Source organism: Marmota monax, unplaced genomic scaffold (assembly GCF_021218885.2).
Source record: "Marmota monax isolate L192 unplaced genomic scaffold, Marmota_monax_Labrador192_F-V1.1 WCK01_AAM20220418_F8-fsc00005, whole genome shotgun sequence".
Taxonomy (NCBI): Eukaryota; Metazoa; Chordata; class Mammalia; order Rodentia; family Sciuridae; genus Marmota; species Marmota monax.
The window spans coordinates 3,440,101-3,466,884 of record NW_026692254.1 but is presented as its reverse complement, the minus strand read 5'-3'; the positions used below and the strand labels follow the sequence as shown (position 1 = coordinate 3,466,884).

The 26,784-nt window shown below is 42.2% G+C and overlaps 1 protein-coding gene across 3 annotated transcripts in view; it reads left to right on the top strand.

Moving 5' to 3' along the window:
• The window catches only part of Bfsp1 (beaded filament structural protein 1), a 71,686-nt gene extending 45,214 nt beyond the window's left edge, over positions 1-26,472 (top strand). For all 3 annotated transcript variants that reach the window (XM_046434486.2, XM_046434496.2, XM_046434475.2), the window contains 6 exons: positions 5,628-5,723; positions 8,096-8,188; positions 11,758-11,865; positions 20,614-20,834; positions 22,414-22,499; positions 25,336-26,472. In XM_046434486.2, coding sequence (XP_046290442.1) covers positions 5,628-5,723; positions 8,096-8,188; positions 11,758-11,865; positions 20,614-20,834; positions 22,414-22,499; positions 25,336-26,300 — 1,569 coding nt within the window. In that variant the 3' untranslated portion in view covers positions 26,301-26,472. The remainder of the gene's footprint in view (positions 1-5,627; positions 5,724-8,095; positions 8,189-11,757; positions 11,866-20,613; positions 20,835-22,413; positions 22,500-25,335) is intronic.
• The last annotated feature ends 312 nt before the right edge of the window (positions 26,473-26,784 follow it).

The following is a 26,784-nucleotide window of genomic DNA, read 5'->3' as shown; positions in this document are numbered from 1 at the left end:
AGCCTCATGAGAATATTATGAGTAAAGATGCTATCCAGAATTAAAGTGAGTGCCAGTGCAGGAGTTGATGTGATTATTCCTTGAATTTAGGGTAAGACCTTCCTGCCCACAATTGATTCATGCCATCTAAAAGAGGAGTGTAGACTTTTAATAGGCTCCTTACAGTACTGCTTAGTATCTGTGAACTGGAGGTAAATTGCCTCATTTCTCTGAGCCTCATCTTCCTCATCTGTGAAATGGGAACAAAAACAATCCCCACCATCGTCAGAGTGGAAGTATGTCTACATTCAGAGTGGGAATCAGAGGACATTGTCTTGCCTGTCACATAGTGATGAGCCATCTTCAGTTAGGGTTATCACAGAGCACTTGATGGTGACAGACGCCAGCTTAGTTTTCTCCAAAGTGTGGAATGAATAACCCTGGTGGATTAAGAGATGATTTTAGATGGGGCTTGGAGGAGTAATTTTTTTATAGTTATGAATTTTTTATGATGAATTTTTTCTTATAGCAAGTGAAATTAAGAAAGTTCCCCTTTCAAATAAGTCCAAGCAAAAATGAGTTCAACTGAAGAAAAATGCAGGAGGTGCTTACATAGAATAGAAATCATGAACACAGTGTGCACATGACAGCACTGGGGAGGTCCTGGTGCTGGCTTGTGGGAGGCTTGGAACAGTCTTTCATTTTTGGTGGGTAGGTTTGACCCCTAGAAACGACACAGTCCAACCCCTTCTTTTTGTCCATGAAGAAATTCACCCTTGAGATTAAATGACTTGAGAGCCCCAAGCCCACTCATGGCAGGTGTAAATGGCATCTTTTTTATTCATGACTCATTCTCTACTTTCTAAGAATAGTCAGGGCTCCTGTGTCACTCAGAAGATAGTCACAAAGGCAGGGTGATGTAGGTTAAAGATGGCCCCTTAGCTCTTGATGTTGGTGCCCTGTTCATCTTTTCTGGGCCACCCCAGCTGCCACTGAGACATGCTGAGCACACTGATGGCTTCCTGCATCTCTCTGGCTATGGAAAGGTGGATGACTCACCCAGGCACAGTGCAGAAATGCTGGCTGTGTTAACCCTGAGGAGTGAACCTCAGCCATTGAGGGACGGGAGTGAGTGGGTAAGTTTTCCAGTTGCTCCAACAGTGAAAATCTAGTGGAGAGTTCCATATGGCTTCTTAAAGGATCCCCAGCAGGACTGAGCCCTGTTGTTCACAAATGTCACCTACTCATTAATACACCCTCATTGGTTTCTTTGTTTCTTTCTACTTGTCATTTACTCTTCTGCTCTTGTGCTTCCTGGAATCACCTCCCAAACAAATGGCCTATGTCCGAACTTTGCCTTGGGATCTGCTTTTGGAGAACTCAAGCTTAAATAGCCCCTAAGGAGTTGGCCAGCTGGATGCTGGAACTTCTTGTTCTCTGTCCACTGAGATCATCAGATGAGAAGGAAGAGTAGAATTCACATTTTGTCAGCTGGCCAGATCAATGACTTTAGTTCACAACTCTTTGGATGTTTACTTATAGCAAATCAACAAGGTTTTGACCCTCAGCTCAGATTCATGCCCAATTCCTATGGTTTCACTTGGAAAAGTGATTTATCTTTGGGTGTGGCTAGGGGGAATCATTGACTTTGAATCCTATTTGGAAAATATTACAATGTATGTAAAATCACTGTTTGTGACTGTTCTCACAAATTTACCCTGTTTTCGCCATGCTGTCTAGAACAGAGCCCCTGAGGTTTTTTTTTTTAACCTTTATTTTAATTTTTAATTATATGATATGCTAAGAATCGAACCCAGTGCCTGACACATGCTAGGCAAGTGCTCTACCACTGAGCCACAACCCCAGCATTCCTAAGTTTTTAATAGACAGCTAAACTGAAGCAGGCCTCTCTTTACTCCACATTTTGAAAGAAAATAGATTCCTCGGGCTGGGGTTGTGGCTCAGTGGTAGAGCACTTGCCTAGCATGTGTCAGGCACTGGGTTCGATTCTCAGCACCACATGAAAATAAATCAATAAAATAAAGGCCCACCAACATGTAAAAAATATGCTTAAAAAAAGAAAATAGATTCATCAACATACTACTTAAAATGTGTAGCCAAAGCTGGGCTCTAGAAATTTTTTTTTTTTAATGATGTTTCTAGAATCCGTGTGAATAGGTTGCCAAGGTTGCTTTTCAAGGATACATCAAACTCTTATTTATTTCTTTGGTGTCTTTCTCAAAAAATTGTCTATGAATATTCTACATCAGTGGTTCTGAAACTTCAGCGTGCATCAGCATCACCTGGAGGAAATGTTAAAACCCAGATTCCTGGGTCCTGGCTCCAGAAATCCTGACCCAGTAGACCTGGGATCTACTGGAGTCTTTGCATTTCCAGCCAGTTCCCAAGTGGTGTGATCCAGAGATCACACTTGGAGAACCACTGTCCAGATCTAGAACATACACAATAACAGGGTTGGGTTGTTTTCTAAAATCACACTGTTGACCCAGAGTCTCAATTTAGAAAAATCTAGATGCTTCTGCTAGAGAAGCTTTTGAAAATTCAGCTGACAGTATCCAAACATAATAAAAACACAAGCGTCTACACATTTCTGAATTCTGGTGCAAACAAAGGAAAATACTTCCAAAACAAATTCTCCTCAATATATCAGCAACTGCACATTCCAGTGGCACCAACTCACCTTTGGGAGTTTTCAGGGAAGTTTAACAGATGATTATCTTTAAAGTAAGACAGTGTGGTTTCAGAAACTTTTGGTTATTCCCTATTTTAAGGACAATATCAATTGGTCTTTTATTTTCACCATAAGCAGTTTTCAAGACTTGATTGACAGAACCTAGGAGTGGTTGTTTTCACACGATCCTAAGAAGGAGATGGGGAAGGGTGGCAGATACCCCACAGGATGGGATCTCTGCTCAGCACCCAGCTCATCAATAGACAGAGAAGCCCAAGACAGACTTCATTCTCATTACCTTCCATGAACTAATTGAATGATTCACTGATCAGTCGGGCTTTAGTCTCCCTTCTGTAAATATAGACTTTAGTTTTTGACCTGCTGTATGAAGTCACTTGAAAGACGTTTGAGGGAACAGGGCTGCTGGGCAAATGGGGATGCTTGTGGCCCATTATGCCCTGAAAGAAGAGGCTCTGTGATTCGGGGCATTGCTCAGTGGTAGAATGCATTCTTAGCATGTTCAAGGCCCAAGGTTCAACCCCCAGTAGCACCTCTTACAAAAAAGCATCCCTGCTTTGATCCTGTACATTGACTTTCATGGGATACTTTGTTTAAAGGATGGCATCTGTGGCTTGTAAAACATTTGAGGACCAATTACCCTTAAGATCCCTTTTGTTTTCAAAATTTGGAATGATCTCTTTTTAAGTAATAACAAGAAGCATCCTATTTCCAATTCTTCTTTGGCTCCTCTAATCGGGGATGAAATTTTGGTAAAAATCAAGATACATGAGAATTCTCCACCCTACCCTATCCTCAGCAGGCTTAAGGGAGGCAGAAGGAAGATGGAAAAAACATTTAGAGAAATTGGCTCCACGTACCATTCCTTCACCTCCACCCCAGATTTAGCCAGACCTCTCTGGGGAGATGACCTCAGCTCCAGGATGTGAACCACTGCTCCTGAAGGGTATGGGGATACATCCCAGAACATTTATTCTGATTCAGCCCCCCCCCCCCAATTTATACAACCTCTTTTGAAGGCTCCATGAAGTCCCACCTCTGATGTCATCGGTACAAAGACAGCATATGCATGGGAAGCCCACTCAAGGCACATACAGCAGTAGAGTGAGAATATTCCACATCCTCATTGTCACCATCAGACAATCAGAAATCTTCCTGTATCTGTGGCCTTTTATAAGAACAGTTAAGGAATCCAATACATTCCTTCCTTCCTTCCTTCTGTCCTTTCTCCCCAACCCCCGTCTTCTTTCTTGTTTTTTTTTTTTTTTAGTTATACAGGACAGAATCCATTTTGATGTAATTATACAAGCTTGGCATATATCTTATTCTAGTTAGGATCCCATTCTCTTTGGATGTACATGATGGAGGAATTCACTGTAATGCTTTCATATATGTGCATAGGAAAAATGTGTCAGAATAATTCCACTGTCTTTCCTTTTCCTATCCTCCATTCCTCATTGTCTAATCTACTGAGCTTTTATTATGCTCTGCTACCCAGTTATTGTGGATTAATTTCTACATATCAGAGAAAACTTTCAACCTTTGGCTTTCTGGGACTGGCTTATTTCACTTAGCATGATAGTCTCCAGATTCAACCATTTACTGGCAAAAGTCATAAAATCATTTTTCTTTATTGCTGAGTAATATTCCACTGTGTATATATACCACATTTTCTTTATCCATTCATCTGTTGATTCATCTGTTCCATAGCTTAGCTATTGTGAATTGAGGTGCTGTAAACATTGATGTGGTTGCATCATCCACTATAGTATGCTGATTTTATGAAACTTAATCCCTATCAGTGTGAGGGCGAGGAGTGTCCCCAAATGCCTTGTCCAGTCTACTTATCTTGACTGTCTTAACTGTTCACTCAGGCATGGACAAGTGTCTCTTAAATGTTTTAGCCAAATCACATATCCACATTGTTAATGAGACTCCACTGCTAATTTTAATCATGCTTATTAACAGATCATTAATAAGTCAGTAAAAATTCACTTACCAAAGCCTTGGGTGTGGGCAGATGTGCCTGGCAGAGGTGTCTTATGGGAGTGAGGGAATCCCAATGAACCCAAGGAATGCTCCCCTGCAATATCTCCCTGAACACACTGTAGAATTTAAGCCAATTCCAGACATCACAGCACAATCTTGAGCATGAACAGTTTTCTTATACCTACTTGTTTTAATCCAAACAGCAATGAGACAGAAGTCTGAATTACCAGAAAGTTTAGTGAGATAATTCAATCATCAGTCATAAATGTCATTTCCAACTTTAAAGGAATAAATGCTATTCTCATTAGTTATTCTAAAAAATGTATTTTGTGTTAAAACTATATCTCAAGGTGAAATTTAACAGTTTTTGAAAAGAAAACTACTAAAATACAGATTTAAGTATTAATGGGGAATGATTTTCTTATCTTAGTCTTGGAGACCCAAGTCACTAAAGGTAAGATAGAGAGCAGATATTGATGTTGCTTAAATTTGATGTTTTTTGGCATGTAAATATATCCTAATTCTCAGCTCCTTTTAGGTGAAAAATTTTCAACCCTGACACTATTGACTTTGGTGTGTGTGTGTGTGTGTGTGTGTGTGTATGTGGTGGGATGTCACATGTATTATAGAATATTCAGTAGCCTTACAGGCTTCTACCCACTTGGTTCCAGTAGAAGTACCACCCTTCAAATGGTGACAATTAAAAATGTCTCCAGATATTTCAAATGCCCCTTTGGGTGCAGAATCATGTCCCCATGAATTATTGTCCTGGACCAGATCCAATGGCTAACTCAGGCTTTTCTATGATGCTAAATCTCAGACCCCTTCCCAGACAAGAATCTGTATTCATTTTAATAAGTCCCCATGTGATTAGCCACATACCTGGCTCACCTTACACCTATGCACTGATGCCATACAACCCTGGATGTGTCACTTTTCTTCACTGCAGGAAGCTGACGAAGCCCTGTTACATAACCTACGTCTTCAGCTTGAAGCTCAGTTTCTGCAGGACGATGTCACTGCAGCCAAGGACAGATACAAAAAGGTAACCAGGATCCTTCTGAATCCTTTCCCTCCGAAACCCAGTTTGCGTTTGTTCAGACAAGCCCAAGGCACTCGTGGCTGGTCACTGAGATTCTGGAGTGGGCTTCCTTGGGTGTGCATTTTTTCCCCAGAGGATGGGTTGGTTACTGGGCAGCACTTACTAAGCCAGATGTGTGTAGAGGTGTAGGCAATAGTGGGTATGTTGAGGGCTGTGGTGTTGAGAACTAGTATCTATATTGTGTATTCTAGTTATAAAGTGATTTAGATAGATTGATCCTCTTTCTGCTCAGAAAATGCAGAAATGGAGAAAATACACACACACACACACACACACATAAGTCTATGTTATAGCTCTTTGCTTTGCCTCTGAGTTGGTTAATTGAATACATTCATTCCTAGGGTGTCTATCTTTTCCCACCTCCACCTCCTGCTTCTCACAGGCCTGACTTTGGGGGAGTCTTGGTCTTGGTGGAAAATATCAAAATCCTGGGACTGTATAACCATGGGTGAGGCACCTCCCTAGAAGTAACCTCCCTAGGTTGCTTTTCATCTTCAAGATGAAAAGGCCAGCCTCCAGAGCCTAAGGACTGTGGGTTAACTAGTGAGCAGACGTGTGGGTGCCTGACCCTGACCCTGGAGCTTACTTCTCCCGTGGGCTCTGACCTCCCTAACTGCCAACATCTGCAGCTCAGCCTGAGGACCTTTCTCCAGGCATCTGAAGGCTGTTTTGTCCCATAAGGAAGTTTGGGGGAACTTCTGTCCCCTGGAAGCAGCCTCAACTGATGGGAGGTGGTGTATAAACACACCAGCTCCCACTTACCCATTTGGGACAACTCTGAGGCTTCTGATCTGCTGAGGATCCCCCGTAGCATTGAGCTCAGGTGCTTGCAGTTGTGACTGACTGATGATACCCCCCACTGGCTAACTTCCTTCCCTGTCTCTTCTCCATTCCACTCCTGGCGTCATTGCCCACATCAATTATTACCACTCAGATCCTTTGCTCAGGGTCTGTTTCTAGGAAAACACAAACAGAGACGATGTGGTGTTGCAGGTACAGCCTGGAGGTTGGCAAGGACTCAGCAAGCCTGCTGTTCTCTTCCTCCCTCAGTGGGTGCAAGGGTGCAGTTCTTCTTCCCTCCAGTTTATATCCTTCTGGCTTCCCACCAGGCACCTCACCTGCTCCTTCCTCTTCACCTGCCTTCTTGCCTCTACTTTAGATGAGCAAGGGAGCCCTCCATGGGAGCTTTGGAGTATGAGTGTGAATTACGGCACAGGGTTGGTCCCACCTGGGGGCAAAGACGGTTTGTTCTGTGTTAGTCATTGGCCTGAATTGAGATGTGGTGGGGTCCCTGTAGCTTCTGGACAAGATGACTACTGGTTGGCCAAGGCCACTCTGGAGAGGGCTGTGTTATCAATCATCACTCATAGCTGGGGACGGGAGCATTGGCTGGTAGAGGGGATCAGGCTCCCCCGAGGACAGTTTTAGCTCTATGCTATATAGAAGGACTTTCATTTTAAGTTTGCCTGAGACCACACACATTCACCATGTCACTTAGCCCAGACATGATGGACCCAAACCACCCTGTCTTTGAAACACTGCCTTTGTGCTGGTGTCAGAAAGGGTCCTTTGGGCCCTCCTGGTCTCGTTTGTACTCCTGCCTCTCTATCCAGGACTCTGGGAAGAAACAACCAAGGGCCAATGTAACTGACAGGAAGTAGCAAAACAAACCAAGCCTTGGCTTGTTCTCGTTTGTCCTACTCTGTTCTTGTGAAGAACAGCAGAGATGTGGAGTGCCTGCTCCATGGTGGACACATGGAGGATGGCCCGTCAATAGCAGCAAACTCATCACTCTCTTTTCATCCCCATGGGTGAGGTTAGGCCACTCACTCATGGTTATATAGGCCCAGGATTTGAATGATATTTTCCAGTACACCAAGACCCCCCAAAGTCAGGCCTATGAGAAGCAGGTGGAGGTGGGGAAAGATAAAGACACCCTAGGAATGAATGTATTCAATTAACCAACTCAGAGGCAAAGCAAAGAGCTATAACATAGACTTTTTATTTTTTTATTTTTTGGCATTTTCTCCATTTCTGCCATTTTCTGAGCAGAAACAGAACAAATCTATCTAAATCACTTTGTAAATTAGAATATACAATATAGATACTTGTTCCTAACACCACAGCCCTCAACATACCTACCATTGCCTACACCTCTGTGCACATCTGGCTTAGTAAGTACTGCCTAGTAACCAACCCATCCTCTGGTTGTGGGAGAATGTGTGAAAGTATTCATTTCTGGGTCCACCTAGGGCGAGAGGGAAAAACTTGGGCAGCTCAACATATGATGAGTAATGCTTTCCCTCTCCCAACAGAATCTTCTGGAAATTCAGACCTATATTAGCATCTTGCAGCAGATCATCCAGACCGCTCCCCAGGCCTCCACTGTCACCAGTGGGATGAGGGAGGTAAGAATTGGAATCATGACATCAAGGAAAGTAAATCAACCCTGGGGCTGTGGGTGGGGTGGGGACCATACCTGGAGCCTTTCTTCACATTCCTTGTGGGACTAGTTGACTGTGGCAGAAATCCAGGGGCAAGTATTGGGTCAAACTGTGAGGGGAGCCGCAGAGTTGACAACTCACTCCCACTCCTGTGATGTGTTCATATATGAAGTCTATTCTGTTCTTTGTTCATGTTGTAAATGCTGATACTTAGATACACAACTACGTCCCTGACCATTGTCTTAAGTATTTTCTCTTGGGAGTTCTGTATACCTTATACTTCTCTGTTAAAATATCTTCTCATTGGGCTGGGGATGTGGCTCAAGCGGTAGCGTGCTCGCCTGGCATGTGCGGGGCACTGGGTTCGATCCTCAGCACCACATTAAAAAAAAATAAAGATGTTTGTCCACCGAAAAATAAAAAATAAATATTAAAAAATTCTCTCTCTCTCTCAAAAAAATCTTCTCACATTTCTCATCTATTTTTTAAAAAAATATTTTTAGTTGTAGATGGACACAATACCTTTATTTTATTTATTTATTTTTACATGATACTAAGGATGGAACCCAGTGCCTCACTGTACCACTAAGCTACAACCCCAGCCCTTCTCACCTGTTTTTAAATTGTTGTGTCTTAGTCCATTTGTGCTGCTATAATTTGTGCAGAGTAGAAATTCATTTCTCAAATTCTAGAGTTGAAGTCCAAGATCAAAGCAGCAGCTTCTGATGAGGGCCATCTTGCTGCATCTTTACAAGTCTGAAGGCAGAAAGGACAAAAAGGGACATACTCATTCCTCATGGCAAAAGAGCAGAAGAGGGAGAAGCCACTCCAACAAGCTCCTTTATAAAAGTATTAATCCATTCAGGAGGACAGAGCCCCCATGGCCTCAGTGCCTCCCACTGGACTCCACTGTTGAATGGGGGAGTACGTTTCGTGAATTTGGGGGACACATTCGCAGCAGGTTGTTAGTTTTTTATTCACCTTATCAATTTGGTTATAAATTTCGAATAATTTATGAGACTCTTGGTTAATACTTTTTCAAGATCAGGCTCTGCTTATTATTATGTGAGTCCTTGGCATGACAGCTGTGGAAGAGAGAGATGATCAAAGCCAGTTTGTAAAAACTAGGATTTGAATGTGAAATGTAATTCCCATTATAAGGTTCCAGTTTCCTTCTTAGCTCCCTAACTGCTCAATAGGATATCGACATTTTTTTCCTTATATATTTTGTGGAATGTTGTGATACATATAAGCTGAAGAAAAAAGAAATTAAAATTGAAATGTCAGCTGGAGGTGTAGCTCGGAGATAGTGCATGTTCAGCATACTTGAGCACGGGGTTTGATCTCCTGCAAAATAAACACATACATAAATAAGTAAAACCACCATGTCCCTTCTTCAGGCTGGTGCAGAGTTTTGTGGATTGGTGAACTGATTACAAAAAAAAAAAAAAGATTGTTTTTTTCAAGGATGACCTTGAAAAGGATAGTGATTTCTCGATCCTGGTGACACTTGGAATTTCCTAGAAATGTACTCAGGCCATGAGCCAGGGCAATGGGCCACCCAGGAAGTGGGGCCCTTCTCTCTGGAATAGCCAGAGTACAGACAAGCTGTAGATTCAGTGGGTTAGGGTTACTGGAGCTTTTTCATTTTGACTTAATGTTTTTATATCAAAGATAAAAGATTTGCCCAAATTTGCTTTAGAAGACACTTTTGAACCCTGCCAAGTATCATCTAAGAGGCATGAAAGTTGACTTTTTTTGGCCTTCATGGAGATATTCTCATCTAAATTGCCCATCAGTTACCATTTCAGATTCCTGTTCTCCTTAATTGATGTAGCTGAGGCTGCCCAAAGGCCCCAAATAGCTTTTTTCCTAAAGCCTTAATTTTCTTTGTCAGAGATTCTTTCCAGATACCTTACTTTTATTTTTCAAACTTATTTCTCCCCTCTAATTCAAGTGTTTTTTTTTTTCACATGAGAGTTCACTTTTTAAATTGTTATCATCTGTTCCCTTCTAACAAAATCCTTTGGAGTTCTAAGAACAGAGGGACTGATCAGACTTCTTTTGATATCATTGGATCAGTATCATCTGGGAGCTTGTGAGAAATGCAGAATGTTCAGCCTGATCTCAGGCCCACTAAGTCAGAATCTGCTTTTTAGCTAGATTCCCCAAGGATTTGTGTCCATGTGGAAGGTGGAGAAATGCAGATTTAGAAAGCATCCCATTATTTTAAAATTTATTTTTTAAAAATGTGTTCTTTTTAGATATATACAACAGTATAATATGTTTAGACATATTATATCATACATGGAGTATAACTTATTCTAATTAAGATCCCATTCTTGTGGTTGTACATGAGGTGGAGTTTCACTGTGGTGTTTTCATATATGAACATAGGAGAGTTATGTCTGATTCATTCCACTGTCTTTCCTATTCCCATCCCCCTCCCTTCCCTTCATTCCCCTTTGTCTAATCCACTGAATTCTATTCTTCCCTCCTCCTTGTTGTGTGTTAGCATCTGCATATCAGAGAGAATATTCGACCTTCGGTTTTTGAGGATTGACTTATTTCACTAAGCATGATAGTCTCTAGATCCATTCATTTACTGGCAAAAGTCATAAAATCATTCTTTTTTATGGCCAAGTAATTCCATTGTGTGTGTGTGTGTGTGTGTGTGTTACATTTTCTTTATCCATTTATTTGTTGAAGGGCACCTAGGTTTTTTTCACATGCGAGCACATTGTTCATCTATTGTGAATTGAGCTGCTATAGTAACTTTGATGTGGCTGCATCACTATAGTATGCTGATTTTAAGACCTTTGGGTATATACTGAGGAGTGGGATAGCTGGGTCAAATGATGGTTCCATTCCAAGTTTTCTGAGGAATCTCTATACTGCTTTCCAGAATGGTTGCCCCAGTTAAGCATCCCAATCTTAATGAATCTTGGCTTAACAATTCTGCAAACCAGTTAGAAAGTCACTTTTTGAGAATCAAATGCCTTGTCTCTTATCTAGGTCTATGCACAGGTCTCCTGATACTCAAGTCTCTGTGTTTTACTTATGAAAAGTAAAAAAGAAATAAAAAGGCATGAACAGTGGCCATCTGGGACCTGTCTGAGTCAGCTTGGGCTGCTGCGATAGGATTCCAGAGACGGACATTTATTTCTCATTCTGGAAGCTGGAAGTCCAAGATCAAGGGGCTGGCAGGGTCTAACTGCTGAGGACTCTCTTCCTGGCTTATAGACAGCTACCTTCCTGCTGGCTGCTCACATGGTGGAGAGAGACAGCACACAGTATCTCTTCCTCTTCTCACAAGGACACTAATTAAATCTTGGGGCCCCTCCTTCATGACCTCATCTGACCCTAATCACCTCCCAAAGGTCCTGTTACCTTGAGGGTTAGAACTTCCACATATAAATTTGGGGTGGGGGTGGGTACACATTCCGTCCATAACATGATTCCACACTCTTCCTGTCCCTTTTGTCTTTGCATTTCTCCCATGTATGATTCTGAATCTGGCCTTCTTTGTGCAGGAGAAGCTCCTGACTGAACGGGAAGTGGCCGCCCTGCAGAGTCAGCTGGAAGAGGGCCAGGAGGCGCTCTCCCACCTGCAGGCACAGAAAATGGAGCTGCAGGCCCAGGTATGGCTCCACATTCTCATGTCTGTCACTCACTATTGGGAATTCACACCACATGTATGAATCAGGGTCTCTCACACATTTTATTGACATGTCACATGCATTCACAAGTAATCTGGCTCTGTGAATTGTCACAAACATAACTTAACCTGTGAGCCTGTCAGAGTCTGAGCAGGTGACCAAGTGCCCTGCTTTGCTCTGAGCTGAGGGAGTTCCCAGGAGAAAGGATATTCAGTGCCCAAACTGGAAGGAGTCCTGGGCCAATAGAGACAGGATCTGTGGTGCCCTTTCAAGTCACATCCCCGGCCTGCCAGCTTCTTCATTAATGATTCTTTTGGCCCAGGTTAAACTTGTTAAGGATAGGAAGAAATGGACACATATTGGGATCTTTGTTTAACTTGCTCAAATCTATGCTTCCTGTTTCTCTTCTCCCAATAAAATTTCTCCTTTGGAATTGGATTATGAATCTAGAAAGAGTAGATGTGTCAGTATTGCCCCGATCAGAATTTTGTTAGTGTAAAGCCCCCATTTCCATCCTGTCCTGCTTTGAGTGAAGCTTCATTTGAAAACTCAATGCACCTGGCTTTTGTGGCCTGCCTTCTTGGCTCGGGGACTTCAGGGTTCATCTGCTTGGTTCCTTCCTGTTTTCTTTCTCTTGTTCCTAAATGGCTGGCCACTCTGATGGGGAAAGTGGGGTTAAAATACTTTACCTTCCTGTGGTCTGTAATTACATTTCCCAAATCAAAAAATAAATTGATGTTTGGCTAGACAAGTATACCTAAGGGACAAGAGAATGAAAAAATCTAAAACTGACTCTGGAAAAGCTAGGGCATCTACCTGGGCGTTATGTTGGCCTCTATCCTGTAGTGCCCACAAAATCAGAAAAAGTAAACACCTCGGCTAGAGGAGGTGCATTTCATAGATATTCCACACTTTCCATGTTGGTTCAGGATCTCATTTTGGGACCCCAGAGTTCAGGCTGCTGTTTCTCACCCCTGAAAACTCTTGCTGTGCAGCAGTTGTCAAGAGCAACTGGAAAGCAACCTGAGAACAGTGACTGTCCCAGGAGCTGAAGATCAGAGTGGGAGAACTCAAGTAGTAACCTTCAGACTTGTCCTTCTCAGGAGACTAGCCATGGCCTAGGGACCAGATGCCTCATCTTGGTGATCATGGTTTCCTCTGTGGTACTGAAAGGATAGAAGAAGGGAGAGAGAGAGAGAAGGTTGGGGTGGTGGGTGGGGAGAGAAAGAGTGGTGCATGTGTATATGTAGGGGTGTATGTGTAGTATGTAGTATGTGTATGTGGAGTATTTATATATGTGGGATGTGTGTGTATGTGCACATGAGGTATATGTGGTGTATATGTGTGTTCTGTTGCTGTATGTGTATGTGTACTGAATGTATACATGTATAGATGGTGTGGTATGTAGTGTGTGTGTATAAAGTATGTGCTGTGCTGGGTGGATATGTGTGTACGTACTATGTATATATGTGTGATGTGTGTATATATGGTATAATGTGTGGTGTGTGTATGTTGTGTGACATGTATGAAAGTAGTATGTGTATGGTGTGTAGTGTGAGGTGTGTATGTGTAGTGTGTGTGGTGCATATATATATATATGCTTGATGTGTGTATGTGTGGAGTTGTATGTATGTAGGGTGTGTGTATGGTGTGGTGTCATTGAGGAAGTGGTGTGGCCCAGTTATGGTCAGGAGACCAATGTTTTCCAAACCCCAAGTCACAACTCACTGGCTTAAAGTGAATTCAGCAGAATTGACTGCAGGAAAAAAACGAAGAAACAAGCAATACTTGACTAAGAGTAAGACATTACAGACTGCATAGCAAGAAAAGGTAGGGTTTGTTCTATGAAACCTTTGTATTAAATATATTTGCATATATATTTAAATATGTAGATATTTCTTCAAATACACACACACACACACACACATGCATACACAAACACATTTGTGTGAGGCACATGGCTGGCAGTGAGAACTGTGTCGTTTCCTGTGGCCACTGAAAACCACTGCCCTAAATACCGAGGAGGATGAGAGAGCACCACCTGTTTTGGAAAGTGCTAGTTGCAGGGCAAAAAGCATGTTTGCTCTTTATGTACATGTACATATTTGTTGAATATAAAAATAAGGAATCTTGTAGAGGTTAATCTGGTTTCTGAGATTAGGTTAGTCTGGTTGGCACCTTTTTCCAACTGTCTATTGCTGCAGACTGATTAATTTATTTGGGTGTGTTCACCTCTTTAAAGCAGGGTCTGGACCTTCTCTTTGCTGTTCTCCAGCTTTTGGTGGTCTGGTGATACCTGTGAACACCTTCTCAGGAAAATGTTGTTTTTAAGATAGAGTAATTAAAAACAGACCAATTGTATTGAAACACTTATCAAAATATCAAATCATTTCATAGATAATAATATACAGACGCTCCTTGACTTACAGTGGGTTTGCAACCCAGCAATTCTCATCTGAAGATGATGTAAGTTGCAAGTGCATCTAACACCACTAACCTACCGCATGTCCCAGCTTAGTGACACAGTACACTGTAGAGCATCAGTTGTTTCCACTTGTGATGGTGGCACTGCCCCACATTGCAGGATGGTCAAACTGTATATCCCTAGCCTAGGAAGAGAGAAAGTGCAAGATAAAAACTATGGTTTCCACAGAATGCATGTTGCTTTCATACTATGGTAAAGTGGAAACATCACAAGTTGAATCATTGAAAGTCTGAGATCATCTGTATGTGCTCATCCTTCAGTATCCATGGGGTTTTGGTTCCAGGATTCCCATGTATACTCAAGTCCCTGATATAAAATGGCTCACAATTGTGTGTATAACCTAGGCACATCCTCCCGTATACTTTAAATCATCTCTAGGTTACTTATAATGCCTAACACAATGTAAATGCTGTCTAAATAGTTGACATACAGTAATGTTTAGGGAATAATGACAAGAGATTTTTCAATTCAGATGTAATTTTAAAATATATTTGTTCCTCGGTTGGTTGAATCTGTAGGTGAGGATCCCATGGACATGTAGGGCTGACTGTGTTCAATAACAAAATCAAGCTATGAGTTTAATGAAACTTGAGTTTGCTGTCTTAATGGATTACCACAAGTTAGGAACTTAAAACAGCACCTATTTATTTTCTCAGGGTCTTGTAGGTTAGACATCTGGGAAGGGTCAGTTGATTTCTCTGCTCTGGGTCTCACTAGGCTGAAATAAAGTTGTGGGCTTGCCTAGATGTTTGTCTGGAGGCTCTTGGGGGAGCATTTGCTTCCATTCTTGTTTAAGTTGTTGGCAGAATTTAATTCTGTGCACTGTAGGATTGAGAACCCTGTTTGTTGGCGGTTGGCCAGGAGCAGTTCTAGGAGCTGCCAGCATTCTTTGACCCAAGGCTCCTCCATCTTCAAAGCTAGCAGCAGTGCATTGAATAATCCTCATGCATCTAATTTTTCTGATGTCTGCTTTTGCATTTCTCTGACTTTTGCTTATGAAGGCTTATGTGATTAGGATCAATTTAGAGTAACTTCCTTCTTAAAAGGTTCATTAATTAAGAACCTTAACTACATCTGCAAAGTCCCTTATTCCATGTAATGTATTCATGGGCATAACACCAATGGTTAAAGGTCAAGGGGAGCAAGAATTTTCTTAATTAGCTCTAATTAAAACCCTAACATGACTGGGTGCACCCAGGAGTTTCTGACTCAGTAGATCTGGGTTGGAGCCTGAGAGTATGCATTTCCAAGTTTCCAGATGCTGCTGCTAGTCCAGGAACCACACTCAGAACCACAGGTATAGGGGCAAGTCCTGGGTAGGGTCAGAGTGTTTTACACCTGATGCACCTGGGTGCCAGACTTGTGCCCTCTATGGCCCCATTTAAAATGTTATTGGCTAGATTTTTGCTAGTTAAAGATTTTCTGGCTTCCAAATGGAATAGCTAAACTGAGAGCTTCAAGGGAGAATTGGATGTCTGGGGAAGTAGAGCTTCTGGCAGGGCTGTGGCAACTGGTTCTACCTTTGGTGAAGGCCTATGATGATTCCAGAATCTTCCATGTCCGGGGTCCTCATGACGAGGTCCCAGGTCCAGCATTATCAGCGTCATCTGGGAACTTGTCAGAAATTCACATTCATAGGTGCATCCCAAATCTACTGAATCAGTAACTTGGGCAGAGCCCAGTAATGCCCAGGTGACTCCACAGGCTCAAGTTTGAGAGACCCAGGGCCCCAGAATGGAAGGAACAGAGCCTGATACTGGAGCTGGGGACCTTCCTTCAAGTAAGCTGAACATAGATGAAATAAGATCCCTGGATATGAAATTTCTTACAGGTGGAGAAGGGACAGGCACTTCTGGCTTCCTAAATTGCATCGACTGAATTTCTGTGACAGGGAAGTAAAAAAAAAAAAATCACATTAATTGCAAAATGGGAACCTTCCAGGTCTCATTTTTCATTAAGGTCAGTTAGTACCATCTAGTGGTGATTCTTGGTAAGACTATGTAATTTGTGAAGGGTGAAGGATACTGATTCCACACCCCCCCCTTTTTTTTTTTTTTTTTACAAAGACTTGTACCCAAAGGTACCTGGAATCCTAAGAGGCAGGAGCTCCCTGCTCTACATGGGGCTCACGCTCAGGCTCCTGTGTGTGCTGCTGCCCTATGCTGCTCACAGATGGATGGGTAGATGGATATAAACCAGAGGATCTAATGGTCCAAATAGAAACATAGCAGTGTCCTGGCTCAAAATAAAGTTCAGGTTGTCATGTGGCTCACATCCACTGAGTCCTCTTGGCCTTCATCAGAGGCAAAACAAGCTCTAAGTAAATGGGACTCTTACTGTTTTTCTGTATATTCTTCCTTTTGATGACTGGTTTAAATTACTGAGCTGTAAAAACCTCAGTGGTGTGCCCAGAAGTCCAGTTTTATAAACCCAGTCAAGAGTTCACTGAACAGACAGAAACTCACGGAGCCTTAGGGGCCTGCTGAAGATTAGAAGGTGCCTTACAGGAGTAGCATGAAGCCTCCTTCCTGGAGCATGAGATCCTCCTACTCTACCCAAGGACATCCAGCCTTTAACACACCTCTTTCTTCCAACAAACAACAAGCAAGCACACATACAACTGTATTCATAAACAAAAAGGCCTACCACCCACTTGCCACTACCACAAACAACAAACCATCAAATCATGAGATCTGCAAAAAGGTCATGCTTGTCCTCTAGGGTAGAAAGATTGTAGATGACTTTCTTATCCTCTGTTTTCCCATTTTGGTAATCCTTTGTTATTTTATATACAGTTCAAAAGTGTATGAAGTAAAAACACTCAACGAGTGCTCTGTGTCTTTGGTAAGAATAGGGCAATGCAGAATTTTCCAGAGCCCTAGAGTGTGTTTTCACATAAATGTGTGTGTGTGTGTGTGTGTGTGTGCGCACGCACGCATGTATGTGCACATGCCTGTACTCTACTCACCTGCAGCTGGGAGGAGTCTGGGGCAGGGATGGACCATGGTTTCAGGAAGTTTCTAAGATCCTGAACAGGTGGGTTTGAATCTTCTTGTGGTATTTATGGGCAAGTGACTTCACCTGTGTGTCTTAGTGTCCTCATCTGGAGCCTGGGGCTAAAACAGCCCCCTCTAGACAAGGTTGTTGGGAGCTTGGTGATTTGACCCAGGTTGGAATTTGTCAGCACAGACCATGGATTCATGTTCTGGGCTGGGAAGCCACACCCAAAGGGGGAATCTCTTTCACCTAATATTTTCTTTGTTATGGAACATTTTAAACACAAAAGAAAGTGAGAGAATGTTCCCATCCCTGACACTTGACCCCTCTTATGTCATCTATGGCCCCACACATCCCCTCATATAATTCTGTAGCCACTCTGAGATTCAGGCCTCAGAGGGGTCTCTTCAGCCCCTTTATGTCTTGGGGTGTGTGAGTACTGTGATGTGGGTAAGAATATGTGGCTTACCCACATATATTTGACATTATAGGTGACTACTGAATTGAGGTTGTTTTTTTTTTTTTTTTTTTTTTTTTTAAAAAAAAAAGAAACAAACCCAATTACTGGTCTAAATAGGCAGGGAACTTTTTAATTTTGAAAATATTTTTATAAACTTTATTTCATTTTTATGTGGTGCTGAGGATGGAACTCAGTGCCTCGTGTGTGCTAGGCAAGCACTCCACCACTGAGCCACAATCACAGCCCCTTGAAGTTTTTTAAGACTTCTAAAAGTTGCAAAAATAGCATTGTGGTTTCCCACACGCTCTTTGTATAGTCTACCCAAGTGCTAGAATCTTAGAGTCACAGGAAATGACGAAGGCCAGGATGATACTGTGCTATTATTAATAGGCTGTGCCAGAATGTCATAGTTACCCCACTAATGCTTTGTTCTGGTGTAAGACCCTACTCCTCTTCAGGTGTTGTGTGTTTTTACGCTCCCAAAGTCTGGGACAGTTCCTTAGTCTTTCTGAACTTGATGCTTTTGAAGAGTCCAGGCCAAATATTTTGGGGAACAGCCCTCCATCTGGGTTTCCCGGTTGTTTTCACAGATTTAAACTGACATTCTTTATTTTTTTTGGCAAGTATCCCTAGGAAGTGACATTGTGTCAGTGTGTCACATCATGTTCATTTATCTTCACACTGACAATGTTTAACTTTCATTGGTTGCTTAAGGTGGTGTCTGCCACGTTTCTCCACTGGCAAGGTTTTTCTTTTTCTTTTCCCAAAGGAGCAAGGTATGGTAATTGAGAGCAGGTGTGCAGCAGGAACCAGGAACCAGGATGTGGGGCAGCTGCTATTTGTCTCCTTCCCCTCCTGTTCCTTCCCTTGCCACAGGCTCCCTCATCTGTTTACCTTTGCCCTTTGGCTTTATTATGTCTTCCTGGAGAATTAACTTTCTTAGCTTCATGCACATTATGAAAGATCATCATTCTAAAATGGCAGGCTTAGACCCCAGTTCATGTGTCCCAATGAACTTAGAACATGCCACCATGTGCCTAGAACCTTGCCACTACCCCTAAGGTTCCTTTCCAAATTCTCAGGAGATAGAGCACACGATGGGCCAGCCTAAGTTGAACCCAACCCCGGTTCCAAGCTCTGGATGGGAGGATAGGGTTGCATTGTTATTGGACCCTCCTTGTGGATGGATGGATGGGATGACACAGGTTGGACAGATATCTTCCCAAAGTGTTTAGTACATGCCACTTTCCCTCTCAGCCTCACTCCTTCCCGTCTGCTGGAGGCAACAGATATATTCCTGAACACCCTTGCAAGCTAAGTTTCCATATGTGATTACTTACGGACTTCTTTACCCAAAGACTAGATCTATATAAAATGAAAAATTGAGTTTAATAGAAATGATTATCCTCCAGGGTTTCCAGCATGTATATTTAGGTCTGAATGCAAGAAATACACTGTAGTGAATATACATGAAGTCGGATGTAGATACCTCTCTACCCTCCCCACCTTCCATGACTCCAAGTGTGGCCGATGGACCAGCATATCCACATCCTGTGGAAGCTGGTTAGAAAGACAGTCTCTGGCCCCTTCCTTCTCAGAACTACTGAGTCAGAATCTTACCATCCTTATGTGGTTCTAATGTACATTGCAGTTTGAAATACACTGCTCTAGGTAGAAGTAGTATTTTTGTTACATCTTGATTTTGAGGGCTGTGCATGTCAAATTCTTTCCTATGTAGAATGAGATTGTAAAAGGGTCATGACTTACAGGTATTAAACTTGTAAACAAGTGCTTTTTTGAGTCTTTATCATTGTCAGAAGCTCTTAAAAGGAAAATAAAACTCCCTCTTTCTCTTTTTTTTAAATTTTTTATTGTTGGCTGTTCAAAACATTACATAGTTCTTGATATATCATATTTCACACTTTGATTCAAGTGGGTTATGAGCTCCCATTTTTACCCCATATACAGATTGCAGAATCACATCAGTTACACATCCATTGATTTACATATTGCCATACTAGTGTCTGTTGTGTTCTGCTGCCTTTCCTATCCTCTACTATCCCCCCCTCTTTCTCTTTTTCTACCTTGATTTTTACCTTGAATTAACATAAAAATTGTCTTCCTTAACATTGTTTTCTTTTATTTTTTTGCAGTGCTGGGTATCGACCCCAGGGCCTCATGCATCCTAGGCATCTAATATCATTTTATATATACACAAGCATGCATGTGCATGAACATACACACACACGCTCACACACACATTTTAGCCAGTAAAACATAAATAAAACACTACTGATTAAAACTCAGGAGAAAATTAAAGCATTCTCTTAGCTGAATAAGAACAAGAAAAAATTTTTCCCTCATATTTGTTTCAGTAAAAGTAGATCTTATCTATTTCGTATGTACTCTTTCGACTTCAGTTTTGGCTACCAAGTTTATGCTAAGTCATTAAGGTATGGAGAACATACTTTATCTGACGCAGATCACTCTGTGGGCAGCAGGTTTCTTTTTATTTTCTGGGTTTGTCATCTTCACTCTGCCAGGAGGATGGGTCCCCTTGTGGGCTAATCCTACAGGGGGCTGAAGTTCATGCTAGGAGATAGGAGCTCAGTTTTTAAATTCTTCTTTGTTTGAAGAGGTTCCAAATGAGTCATTGCTAGTCTCCAACTTACAGAGAAACAAATGAAGCAAATGGAACTTTGTAGACAGAGATCAGTTTCTCCTGGTGAAGTCCACATCTTGGGGAGAGGGTGGGATGGATTTCCTGGCAGTGTGTCTTTGCCCACAGACAACGACCCTGGAACAAGCTATTAAAAACGCCCACGAGTGTTATGATGACGAGATTCAGCTTTACAACGAGCAGATCGAAAGCCTGAGGAAGGAGATCGAGGAGGCTGAGCGGACACTGGAGAGGTCTTCCTATGACTGCCGGCAGCTGGCCGTGGCCCAGCAAACTCTGAGGAACGAGCTGGATCGGTATCATCGGATCATTGAGATCGAAGGCAACAGGTGTGGGCATGCCTCTGCGTACTGGTCTCTCCATCCTGGTTACTTATGCATTATATCAGTCCTTGTTGAGGACCTACTATGTGCCAGGCACAGGTGTAGGTAGTGGGGATGTGGCAGGAAATGAAACACAAAAAGCTAGAATTCTAGTGGAGGAGACAGAAGAGGAGTGAATTTGTAACAGGATGTAACCTGTGACAAGTGGTATGGAGGAAGTTTTGGGAGAGAGAAAGGGAGTGATGATGAAGTGATGCTTGAAATTGTAAGTAGGGTGACCGGAGAAGGCTGCTTTGTGCCCACAGGGTTCTGGGGACATAAGCAGTTTAGCAGGTGGGATGATCAGGACTGTGGGATGAGATGCTGCAGGTGAGGTCCTTAGTATACTGTATGGCACTTGATGGGTGCTCAGAGGTATTGCTGCAATTGTCATGGTCATTACCCTCTGGGCAGGTCAGTAATGTGGGTATCAATGTGCCTTCTGGTTTCCTTTATAACAGAACTGTGACTTGAACCCCACTTACTTTAAGACTGCTGGGGAAATCCTCTTTTCTTCTCCCCTGCCCCCACCCCCTTGCACCTGCATCTATCGCCATGTTGACACATCCATTGGTTTTCTTCATAGAATAGGATAAGCATTGAATTATGATTTTTCAGTTTGATCCTCCTTATTTCCTGGATGTAGAGTGAACTAAAAGATAAGTCTTCCCCTGCCCCAAGTGCCCCACAGTGGGCAGTACTTCCCTCCACTCTGGGTGGTCTATCTTAGCTGATGTCTTTCCTGCTTAGTAGGAAAAGCAAGATTTTATTTCCTATTTCCTCTCTAGTTATTATGCTCAGTGTGCCTTGTAGCATTCCTTATTATATATATATATAAATACATATATATATATATATTTATATATTATATATGCTTTATGAGCATATTTATGAAAATAAGTCTTGAACTGCATTTAAATACCCTTGTGATCATTTTTCTTTTTGGGGAGGGGCAGAACATGTCCAAAAGTTAACTGGGTATTGCTTTGGTTAGTTTATTTATAACTTTGAATTTTGATACAGTTTCAAACTGATAGAAGTGTTACAAGAATAATTCCTAAATATACTTTACCCAGATTCACCAGTTGTTTAATCTCAGTTGCTTTTAACATTTTTCCTTCTGTTTATATGTGACATGTATTATTTAAAAAAAAAAATAAGTTATTCCATGTTTGCCCTAAATACTTAAGCCTGGATTGGCCACTCTTCAATTACAAAAAGAACAACAACACAAAAACTCCAATCCAACAGAGAAGTGGCATTTTATATTATAAGTAATCACTGTGCAATATTTCCATGGCTATGTGTTATGGTTTATGACTTGAGCTCAAAGAAATGAGTTTTTATGTCCTCATCTAATGTATAAATGTCTATGTGGCTATCAGTTTACATTTACATATAATTCATGAGCTTGATCTACAGAAAACTTTTTTCAGTTTTGTTCAAAATTATAGCAATTGCTTTTACCCTCCCCCCAACCCCTTTGTGTGGTTGGCTTGATGAATTAAAGGTGGCACCATACTCTCTCTCTGGTTCTTTCTGCCAGGCTGAGCTCCGCCTTCATTGAGACTCCCATAACCATGTTCACCCCGAGTCATGGCTCCTCTCTTAGCCTTGGATCTGGCCGGAAAGGTAACACTCTCCAACCCTGGTCTCCTCTTTTTTGTGTCTCAGCAGAAATGTAAAAAAATCTAAGCTTTCCTCCTGACCTTGACATTCATGCTCTCGTCCTATCTATCTGGAAATTAAATGCTTTTATGTGAGGGAGGTCTTCTTCTCTCCCTTTCTGATATGCTCCCTTGGGTGCTAAGTAACTGAGCCAAAAAGTTTATAAAGAGAAAAACTGACTGTTGTTATAGCCCACCTTGGGAATGCCATCCTTGAACATCAGGCATTTAATTGAGGGAAGAAATACAATTCAGTTTTCACTATAATAAGAAATGGATATTGAATTATATTTTTTCCATGAATTAAATGAACTTAAGCTTTGCAAAGTTTAATCCAGTGTTTGGTTGCAGAGTAGATGCTCAGTTATCGTTCATTCTCTCTTCCCTTCAAAACTGAGCAGAAGCTGGGTGTGGGGGTGCACACCTATAATTTCAGCTACTCAGGAGGCTGACACAGGAAGATCTCTTGAACCCAGGCATTCGAAGCCAACCAGGGCACCATAGAGAGAGCCCCATCTCAAACAAACAACAAAACAAAACAATTCAGCAGGAACTGCTTGTTTGGCAAATATGGCTTCTGCCTTCCAATGTTTGGTGTTTATTTATTTTGGTACTGGGGATTGAAACAGCGGGTGCTGAACCACTGAGCCACATCCCCAGACCTTTTTTATATTTTATTTAGAGACAGGGTCTTGCTGAATTGCTTAGAGGCTCACCAAGTTGAGGAGGCTGGCTTTGAACCTGTGATCCCCCTGCCTCAACCTCCCGAGCTGCTGGGATTACAGTCATGTTCCACCACACCGGGTCCCTATTTGGCCTTGTTGGAATGTTTTACACACCTGTGAGGCATCAGCTCATATCTGAATCTCCCCATTCTGAATAAGCACAACATTTTGAGAGAGAAGAGAAGGTGATAATGTTGATACTTTCACTGTTAGGGCTTTTATTTTTATTATAAGCTGGTAATTTATAATTATATAAATTTTATGTGATCTAAGATGATGTCATGATTTATGAATGCAAAGTAGAATAATTAAATCAAGCTGGATAACATATTCATCAACTTGAATATGTAACATTTTTTTGAGGTGAGGACATTTGAAATTTGCTTTCAGCAATTTCAAAATATACAATATTCTTCAACTATATTTACCAGACCATGCAATAGGACTAAAAAAAAAAAAAACCCAAAAACCCACTCAAACATATTCTTCTTGTCTAACTCAAATTTTGTACCCTTTGATTATCATTTCCTTATTCTTCTTACCACCAGCCCTTGGGAACCACCATCTACTCTCTGCTTCTGTGAGTTCAATTGTCCTAGATCCCACATATAAGTGAGATCATACAGTATTTACCTTTCTGTGCCTGGCTTATTTTGCTTAGCATAATAATGTTCTGCAATTCCATTCATGTTGTCTCACACAACAGAATTTCCCTCTTTGTAAAGGTTGAATAGTATTCCTTGTGCATTTTTACCACATTTTCTTTACTCGTTCATCTGTAGACGGCCCCTTAGTTTAAGTCTGTGTCTTGGCTATTGGGAATAATGCTGCAATAGACACGGGAGTGCAGGTGTCTCTTCTGCACCCTGATTTCAAATCTTTTGGTAAATACCTGCAAGTGGGATTGCTGGATTTTATACAGTCTTTAAATCCATGTTTCTCAGGCAGCTCAGGGAACCAGCTCAGGGTTTTTGCAATTGGGGTTCCAGAGTCAGAACATGGTTGGATGTGCAGCAGTCCTGCTGGTAGACACCCAGGGCCAGCTCCATGAGCCCATGACCCTGGCACAGGGCTACACTCAGAAGAGTCCATCCTGGCTTGGTGCTTTTCCAGCCTTCTCCTGAAATTGGTAATAATTTTGAACAAGAACTCTGCATTATTCTTTTGCACGGGGCCCTGGAATTCTGTAGCTGGTCCTGTAAGCATCTTTCCTCTCAGACCAGTTGTCTTTTGACATCCCTGCCTGCATCCTGTTGTCCTTTATGGTTTCAGGACCCATGGCTGCCATCTTTACTCACTCAGCTCTCCTCACTGAGGGTTAGTCCATGTTAGATGCTGGTGCTATGTCCTTCTTAGGCCTGGGATTACCAGTGGGAGGGAATGGAAAAGATGCTGGGGATTAAAAAGTTCTGAAATCACTGTATAAGCGGAGCTGGAAAGCCTTGGAGATTTCACAGGGTAAGATTTTTGTTTTCTTCAGCATCTAATGTTTCCATTCCAGTGTGAAGGAATGGGTAGGTCTTGAGAATACAGAATTCCTATTGTTTCTGTATCTAATAGCATCACTTCCTATTTTGGCTGAGGAGAAGGGAATGCTGACTAAAGGGTGGTCATATTTATATAGGTTGTTGGGATAAATGTGGAGTGAGGGAGATATGCCGTGGATGGATTCCATTTCCAAGCCTGACAACATCTGACCACGTCAGAGTCCTGGGCAGTTTTCCTGTGTCTCTCTAACTCTGTTGAGAGAACAACTTTGTGGAATGGGTTCCTAGTGGGTAGAACTATGAGCTTCAGAAAAAGTAGCACTTTCCTTTCCCTTTGGGGAATCACTGAAGGAACAAGTTGACTTGTCTACCAAAGTTACAAAGCTTGGCAGAGCTAGAACCTCAACATGGAATGAGGAACAATAGAACTCCATTGTTTTTGACCTATATATAGTAAATCCCATCCTAGCATTAGATGTTTGTCTCTAATTCAGTTAGTATATTTTTCAATGAATGCATTTTTATTCCCTTTTATTGACAATTTTATACTTGACTTCCTGCTTTTTAATTTTTTTTTTTTTTTTTTTAGATCTTACTAGGGCTCTGCAGGATATAACAGCAGCAAAACCCAGACAAAAAGGCCTCCCTAAGAATATTCCAAGGAGAAAGGAGATTATAGCTCAAGATAAAGTAGATGAAACTCTGGAAGACCCACCATTAAAACGTGTGGAAGATACAAAACCAGTGCAGGTGGTACTTAAAGAGGAAGATGAATTTAAGCTTGAATCAGGGGGTGGAGAAGCAAGTCTCCTAACACAAGAAGGGGACCCAGAGGATGTGCCAGATGGAGGACAGATCAGCAAAGCCTTTGGGAAACTATGCAAGATGATCAAGGATAAAGTGAAGGGCACCAAAGAGCCTGTGCCCGAGCCCCCTGCTGACCTCTACACCAAAGGGCGGCACGTGATGGTCACAGGGGATGCTAGTTATAAGGACCCTGAGTTCTATTCCCCCTCCATCCCAGCCAAGGGTGGAATAGTGATTTCCACCGAAGAAGACTCTACGCATCCTGATAGCGAAGGGGAGCCCACTCCTACTCCTGAGCAGCCCACGCCACCTTTGGAGGATGGACAGGAGGGTCCCCAGGAGAAAGAAGATGAACACCCAACTGAAGAGGAGACTACAGACAAGGAGAGTGGGACAAATTCCAAAGATGTGAAGAGTCCTGGGGAGAAAGACGATGACCAGAAGGAAGAGGAGAAGTCCAAGAAACTCTGTCCTGAGACAATACCTGGTTCCGAGAGACCATCTACACCCCAGTCTCAAAGGGCTGGGGCCCATGAAGGTAGACCAGGGGATCCTGGGAGTAAGAGCAGCAGCCTGCTGGATAAAAGCCCCCCCAGGGCATTGACTTTCAAGAAGGTGGAAGTGGTGGAATCCATTGAGAAGATTTCAACAGAGAGCATTCAGACATATGAAGAAACGGCTGTGATTGTGGAGACGGTGATTGGGAAGACAAAGGCAAACAAGAAATTGGGAGAGAAGGGCTCCTAAAATGCCCAGGCTCAATGGGAGAAAATGTTCTCGGGGCCACCGTAGGGAAAATGCTTTGATATTTTAGAACAAATGATAAAAGAGTGAGGGTTCCTGTTTGAATTAGATCACGGTGGACCCATCTGGCATGTCAATGAACCGTCATTAAAACGTTTTTTTTGCTTGCACCATACCCCTGGTCTAGTTCATTTGGCCTTGGGAATGTGGGTGGTCAGCCACACTCAGGACAGGGATGCTCCGCTAAATGGACACCAACCCATCCTCGTTCAGGAGAGAGACTTGCTCTTCATCATGGTTCATTTAGAGACTCATTAAAATCTCAGTATCAGGATTTCATGGAGAAAGATGCTTACTGATGATAGAGGCTCATTTCATTCTATTCTAAGCCCAGGCACATGTTCCAGTGGATGAGGGTTTTGTTAGAGATAAGCTAATTGGAAGTACCTGTCTTAATTTCAGTTCCCCAGAAGCTGATCCTGAAGCA